General features: G+C 38.0%; 1 protein-coding gene across 1 annotated transcript; it reads right to left on the bottom strand.

Moving 5' to 3' along the window:
- Positions 1-5,970: 5,970 nt before the first annotated feature.
- LOC113782174 (pentatricopeptide repeat-containing protein At5g13270, chloroplastic-like) lies at positions 5,971-6,912 on the bottom strand. The gene has a single exon (XM_027328082.1). The coding sequence runs from the start codon at positions 6,910-6,912 to the stop codon at positions 5,971-5,973; it is 942 nt and encodes a 313-aa protein (XP_027183883.1).
- Positions 6,913-8,168: the final 1,256 nt, after the last annotated feature.

Here is an 8,168-nt window from a genome sequence, read left to right as displayed (position 1 = left end):
AGCTAACATTAGTGCATTTTATTTGTTTTCAGTATTATTTTCAGTAGCAAGTTGAGCATATATAAGACATGTTGGCTAGGAGTTACTACCTTTCTTTTTCTGGACAGGTGCTCTTTGGCATGACCTCTTGTTGTGACCAAAAGAGCCACAGTTTTCACACTTGAATCTACTTGACCTTTTTGGTTGTGTTGCAGATTGTCCTTCATTATGTTCCCTTCTCCAGTTCACCTTTGGTCTACCTGGAGCTCTTCTCAAAGGAGGAGGCGAGACTATTGAAGGGGTAACATGTGGCATAGGTGGCCACATCTTCTCATCAAGAATTGGATGAATTATACTTGCATATGTCTTTAAGTACATATCTCTTGAGAACCAATGGTCACAGTAGGACTCCAGCTTTTGTCTCTTGTAAATAATCCCAATGCAGCATGTTTACAAGAAAGCCCTGAAATTTGAAAAGCTCCACAATCACAACTTTTAGCTAGTAAATTGACTATGTAAGACCTGTTCATATCCCCCACTTCAAATATGTCATCGCTTGGCATACGGAGTTGACCTTGTCTTGATGCTTGTCCTATTTTTTGTAGTTTATCCACCATCTTTGGGGTGACAACAGTGGTTAGTGTGCACCCTTTTTGATATCTCTTGTGCATTTTCTTTATGAACTTCTTCTTGAGCCCCTCAACTAGTGTCAAAATAGGTTTCCCTCTTAGCTCACCTATCCATGCATAAAAGGACTTGGTGCAGTTATTTATGACATGATCACATTTAATTCCAGTATTAAAGGTATATCTACACCAAGCTGTTTTGGGAATTTTCTCCCAATATCTCGAAACTTCTATGTTTAGCTCCTTTATGCTGGCCATGGCTTCATTATACCCTGCAATGTCAAAGCTTCTTGCTACTCTCCAGAATAGGTTACTGAGCAAAATACCAGAAAATTGAGCTTTAAAATTGCTGTAGATATGCCTACATCAATGCCTTCCACTAGCAACAGGCACTATCTCTTCATAAGCAAGATTCAAGCCCTGAAATGAAAACCAAAAAAATTATATTGTTACACTGATGACTAATAGAATCAAAACTGAACAAAACTATTACAGAATTAATGTACCTTTTGCCTGTTACTCACGAAGGTTAAAGGACCATTCTCTCCAAATGGCCCAAAGTACTCCTCAAAGTAATGGAAAAATCAACTCCAGGTTTCTTTATTTTCACATTCAGTCACAGCAAAAGCAATAGGAAAAATGTTATTATTAGCATCTAAAGTATCTGCAGTGAGAAGTACACCACCAAAGGGACCTTTCAAAAAACATCCATCAAAACCAACAAAAGGTCTACAACCTTCAAGAAATCCACTTCTTTGAGTTTTGAAACTAATAAATATTCTCATAAATTTAGGTTCAACAAGGAGAGTAGGCCTATCATAATGTATTTTGCAGATGCTGTGTGGGTTGTATTTCTTGAGAAGTTTGCATACTTTGGCAATTTGGTATAGGATTCACTATGATTGCCTTCAATCTCATTTCTTGCTTTTGAAAGTGCCCTATCAATCTGCCATTTGCTTGGATGCACACCATATTTAATCATCTTTGCTTCTACTCCTTTGGTGGACATGTTAGGGTGAATTATCATGATTAGTACTAGTTTCTTTGCAATCCAATCAACTGTAGCTTCTATGTTCTTCCTATCCGTCACACGTGTATGTTCACCTTGGCATGACTTAATTATAAAGGTGATGGAATCTGCTACTAGAGATGCATGAATTCTCCATTTGCATCCTTCAACACCACAAATAGCAGTTACTCTACTCTTTTCATTCTTTACTATCACAATAGAAAATCCTTTCTGAATTATGTAGTCCTTTAAAGCTGCTCCAAATGCATCAACATTAGTGAACAACTGACCTTTCTTAAGCTCTATGTCTCCTTTTGGGTTGTACGTCCATATTTTTTATTTCAAAGCTTGCTGAATGGGGTCACATTCTTTCTCACTTTTAGAATCAGGAACAACATCACCCTTCTCATTGTCATCAAAATCAGAAAATGACATGTCAGTATTCTTACTACCTACCAAAGACATACTATCAATATCTATGTCATCCTTATTGTCACTAACCATGTTGTGCAGCCAGCTTGAATCAGAGCTGAAGTCATTATATTCACCCTCAGCATCATCAATCTCAACAACATATACATTGTCCTTTCCTTTTTTTTTTCCGAAGTTCAGATAGGTGTTATAACCATTGTCAACGTCAAGATTAGTTTGATCATTGGGAATAACATCCATATCCAACACATGCACATTAATCACCATTTTATGCTTATGCATTTTGAACATTTCACTAACACTATCATCATCTGTAATATCAAACATGCGACCTGTCTTAGGAATTAGGCACCTCATGTGCATTAACTTATTGAGATGCCCAGGGACTTGACTGAATACCTTCTCGGCAACATCAAACAGCAATTTAATGTAACAGTAACCAATTGGAACGACATTTGGAATTCCCACTTGTTTCCCATCATAGTGGACATATATGTCATAAGCAAGAAGAAGAGCCATCCTAAGTTCCAAAAGTGACAGTTATTGAGCAAAGAGGAAATCACAACACCTTACAATTGTACTAAAATGTTCTATATTTGTATCATAGATCAGTCATGAACTCAGACAATGACCAATACACCATGTTTATACAAGAGCTGTGAAGATCAAAAATACATAATGATACATCATCCACTGATCAACATGTCTTAAACAAATGGAATAGCATAGCAACAAGTATTAAACAACTGGAATAGTAGAGCAGCAAGTCTTAAACAACTAGAATAACATCACATTCATATGTCATTGATCATTACTAACATATTCAAATCATGATACAAGAGCTAACATGCGTTCACTGCAGTCAGGTTTTGCCTTATTATCATACAATAGCTAACATGCAAATTCTGTGCCTTCAAGTGACAACATTAGAAATAATTTACTTGTACAGCTGTGGTTCTTGTAAATTAACTAGAGTAGATGCTTAGATTTTGGTTCCTTTCTACTACCTATTGTGCTTTCTCTCTCACGGATATAAAACCTCTCATGAACTAAGCAAAAGCTCCGGCTTCTTCAATTATGTTTCCTTCCCTCAATGATCACAATTTTATCAGTCACAGCAGTCTCTTATGGAGCAAGTAGATAGCTTGTCACTTCAAGAGCTGTCAAAGCACAAATTGGCGCCAATTCATGGCGCCCTCTTCCTCCTCAGTTGGCACCTTGTGGTTGGCTTTACAAATGATGGTTAAATATCCTCCAAGTCTAATCAGACAAGGATAGACTCTCAGGTACTTTAGTTAGTTAATTAGTTTAACATGCTAATAGTTTAATTAGTTTAACAAAGGATTTGTTGGTTTTGATGAAAATAATTAAACCTTTTATTTGGTAACATGAAAATAATTGGGGTAGCCAAGTAAATTCACACACTCTTACCTCAACAATAGGCCCCAATTTTTTTTAAGGGAGGCCAGTGCTATTTCAAAAATTATAGGGGAGGTGAGTGCTAGTGTCAAAAATCTCAGGAGAGGTTTCTGCAATTATCCCAATTTGTAATGAAGCGAAAATTAGTCTATCTAAAGTGAAAACTTTTTCTCACTAAAAGGGTAATTTTGTCATTTGAACTTTTAGTGAATGATTAATTGGTTACTTAATCAATTACTTGAATGGAGTTAATTTTTCCTTCAAGTTTTAGTTGATCACGAGTGTAAAGTACCTATTAAAATACTTTGGCATGCAAAGTGCAATTGATGCAATAGTTCACAGAGGTTTTCTGCATATAACCCTTTTTCTTGACCTGAGAGCATGATAAAAGACAAAATTAATGTCGACAACATAAAATCGTTTGTCAGGAATTAACCACAATTAAGTAATAAAAGGAAAACAAAAGTAATAACCTTTAATTAGGGATTTTCATCTCTCATTCTTTCGGTTGCTTGTTTCCTTGTTACATTCCCTTATTATCGTCATCCACAATTTCTCAAATCACAACACAATTACCGCAAAAAACCATTACATTCAAAGAGATGAACCCCAGGAAAACACCAAAAGAGGATTCTTGCCTGTCCTAAACTCTATCAAAGTTCAGTTCTGGGAATTTACTCTCACTCCCAATAGGCCAATACACCGAACTATAGCGAAAAAACCCTTTTGCTCAGAAGTTTGAACAAAAAAAAATGGCATTTCATCTGGACCACACAGAGTTAAAACAAGAAGAGATTTCACAAAGTTAAGTCAAGGGAAGGTTAAAATTTTAAAGAGGGAGAGAGAAGGGGAATTGGCAGATCGGTCTAATTCTAACCGTGACGGAGAGAATCCGTCCATTACTGCCGCATCAATCATTTCCAATACATTTTTGTACATTAACACTAGCAGGTTAAACTTGCACAAAGAGTACTCTGTACCTAACTGATGTGATGGTTTTAGAATTCCAGATGATGTGTAACTTGTATATCTGTATATTCTAGGGGAGAGAGGTGGGGTAGAGTGCAGGGTTTGGACTAAAAGCGGGGAGTGACAATTTACAGGGGAGGAAATTATGTGCAAGCCTGCTGGTGCTGAAGGGTGAAACTTCAGCAATCCTAAAGTTCACCAATAATCTCGACAAGAACATTCCCCACACCTGAAGTGATGAAATCTGCTGGCATCTCTAACAATAATTTCACGCCCCGTAACTAATGATACAGATTTAGCAAAATCGTGACAGTCTCTGCAAGCACGAATATTTTTGAACACCAAAATAGAAGCATTATTCGGAGTTGAAATTAGCCCAAAAGCGATTGCAAGTCTCTCGCTGTGATCAAGAAGCTGCTCCTTTTGTTCCACCAAATTGTTGGATGCAGCTTCTTCAGTAGTAAAGACAGAATCTTCATAGCTACCACAAGAAAATTTTAATTCTCGTAACTTTTGGTATATCTCTTCAGTTTGAGGGTGGTGCTTATCACCCACAATAAAACGATGCACTTTGCCCCCTAATTGTAACCCAGCTGCAGCTGACCTCCTTTTTCAGATCCCTCTCAGCCATCATCCGTCTTACAAATGCAGCTTCATCCCATTCCCCACGTGAAGCATGTAAATTAAACATGAGTATGTATGCAGCAGTGTCGTGGGGGTCCAGCTGAAGCAGTTTGTCAGCTGCTACTTTTCCAAGCTCAAAATTCCGGTAGATTGAGCATCCACCCAATAAACTTTTCCAACTCATAGCATCAGGTTCAAATGGCATTGCTTCTATCAAGGCGAGTGCCTCACTCAGTTGCCCTGCTCGAGCAAGTACATCAATCATACAATCATAATGGTCAACCGCCGGGTCGATGCCATACTCACTGCTCATTGACTCCATGTACCACTTGGCTTCTTCGACCAATCCACAATGGCTACACGCTGTAAGAATTGCTACAAAGGTAACTGAATTAGGCCTCACGGCAGAAGCCGGCATCCTCCCAAAAAGATTTAGAGCTTCGGGAGCATTGCCATGATAAGCACAGGCAGCAATCATAGAAGTTCAGGCCACAGTATCGGGATCACTGATTGATTCAAATACCCTAAATGCACAATCCAGTTGACCACATTTTGCATACATGGAAATAATTATGCTTTCACCATGAAGATAGGAAATCAGACCCCGTTTAATTGCATCTCCATGAGCTTGAGTTCCAAGATTCAAGTCTGCAAGAGCAGCGCATGCCTGAAAGATGCTAGTGTATGTGTATTCGTTCAAAGCACCAGCTTGACTCCTCAAAGACCAAAAAACTCAAAAGCACTTTCCGAATTCACCTCCTTGGGAATAGCCAGTAATCATGGCACTCCATGCAACATCATTTGGTTCAGATATCTTCTCGAATGCTTGAACGGCACAATCCAAATTTGCACACTTGACATAAAAATCCACAAGAGGGGTACCCATTGAAACCTCACTTTCCAACCCAAGTTTCACAACCAAACCATGGACTTGCTGCCCCGTGCCAACATCCACCAATCCAGCACACGCCTTGAGATGATTGAGAACACAAACTCATCCAACTCAACGCCTTCCCTCAGCATCATATCAAAAAGTCTCAGGGCATCATGTTGCCTCTCAGCCTGAGTAAATCCCACCATCAATCCAGTCCACGTCACCACATTCTTTTCAACCATCTTATCGAAAGCCCATTGTGCACTCTCTAAACACCCACATTTTACGTACATATTGCAGAAAGCAGTGTTCATGGACACATTTTTATCAAAGCCTGACTTTACCACAAGACAGTGTATCTGCTTCCCAAGCTCTAAATCTGACAAAGCTCTGAAAAAGCATTTGTAAATTGAAGGTCCAGCATTGATTCCTGCGCCCATCATTCTCCAAAACATTTCTAGTGCTTTCCCTATCCAACCCTTATCAGCATAAGCAGATATGACGGTCTCCCAGCTTCCTGGACTTTTTTCTGGCAATTCGTCAAACAATTTCTGAGCATCCCAAATGCTCCCGCACTCGAAATACATTCCCATAACAGAACTCTGAAGAAACGCCGGTGGATTATCGAAATTGCTCCATATCCTGTTATGAAAAAGTTTCCCATCGCGCAAAGCTTTTAACTTTGCACACGTTTGAAGCAAATGTTGGTAGGTTTTGGGTGCGACTGAAACACCAGCAGAGTCCATTTCATTGAGGAACTGGTGGGCTTCATTGAGCTTACCCTGTTTTGAGAGCGAAATCAAGTGAATGTTTTCGAGCTTTCCTGCATTAGCCAGTTGAATTTGGGCGGGGCTATATTGATGTTGGAGTGGGGCAATACTGGGTTTTAGAGAAACCCAAGATGGGATTTGATAGCAATTTGTGGCTGAGATTTTGTCACAAATTGGGTTTAGGTTCAGTACTGGAACACCTGCTGCCATTGCTGAATTTTCAAATCCAAATCTCTCACAATTTATCCTAACAGGTGAAGAGATTTGGTTGAGAATTTGAAATCTTTCAAGCCACAGGAGAAATTTCAAGTGTTGAAATCGATGAATTTCAAATTCACTCTAGCTACATGTCATTTCAAATCCCTTCCATCAAACCTCCCTATTTCTCCCATTATCTAATCACATTTCTATAGATATTGAAAACTGGCCGGCTGTATTGCCTTTCCCTGCCGCCGGTACCAATGTCTCCTATCGCCGGGCCGGAACCGCCATCCCAGATTTGGTGGTTGCCAGCAAAGCTGACTATGAATGAAGACAGTGACTAGTTTCTGGGTGTCATTTGAGGAATTCAAACTGATATGGCTTTCGTGTTTGAGAAAGATCAATTAGGTGGCGTTGATAGTCTGATGGGAAGAAGGAAGCAAAATTGTAAAAGTTGTTTTAATCCTCGAGTTTTTCACTTATTCAGTTTTCTATCCTCAAACTGATATGCATTTCGTGCTCTAGAATTGGTAAGATGAATAAATAACACGTACTCTGATCAAACTCGACTTGATAACAGTTGTTTGAATTTGGTTTGCTAATTAGTCAACATGTGATTAACCAGTGTTTTGTATTTAAACTCGTTAAAAGACGTTAACTATGAACAAAATTTCAAATTGATTAAAATAATCAAATAACTTAAACATCATTTCCACCCTAAGATTGAAATTGGAAATGGAATAATATATAAAATATCAATATAGGTTTGAATTTTTGGTATCGTTCAAAAGGCTGGTACTTTATATAAATATAATTGGAAAGGTATCAAAATTAATTTTTATTTTTTAAAATTATTGTTGTATTTGCTGGACTAATAATCATGACCACCATTGGACCACTACACAACCACAAAAAATCCAAATCTTTTTTTCTTCTTTGTCCATAAATTACAAACAAAAACTCATGACTAATCAATAAAAGATCTGGCTGTTTATCTTTTATTTTTCCTTTTCTCAAAGAATTGCAATTGGAACTTTCAAACGTTTCAAAAGAAAATGGCAAATTCCGTCGTCCATTGATCCTGATTCCTACTAGAAACACCATCCAATGCAATCCAGTTAAAGCCCTTCATAAAGTATTTTTACAAATTATATATTTTCTTTTATTTGTTCACTGTCAGAAATAAGTTGAGAGTTTTGAATGGTTCCTCCAAATTTAGTCAGAAATCTCAAATTTCCAAAATTTTGGACACGATTCCAATATTC

Source organism: Coffea eugenioides, chromosome 9 (assembly GCF_003713205.1).
Source record: "Coffea eugenioides isolate CCC68of chromosome 9, Ceug_1.0, whole genome shotgun sequence".
NCBI lineage: Eukaryota > Viridiplantae > Streptophyta > Magnoliopsida > Gentianales > Rubiaceae > Coffea > Coffea eugenioides.
This window is presented reverse-complemented; position numbering and strand designations above follow the sequence as displayed.

Bases quoted from the DNA above. Each gene is read 5' to 3' on its own strand.
- LOC113782174 (XM_027328082.1), bottom strand. From the start codon at position 6,912: ATGGCAGCAGGTGTTCCAGTACTGAACCTAAACCCAATTTGTGACAAA.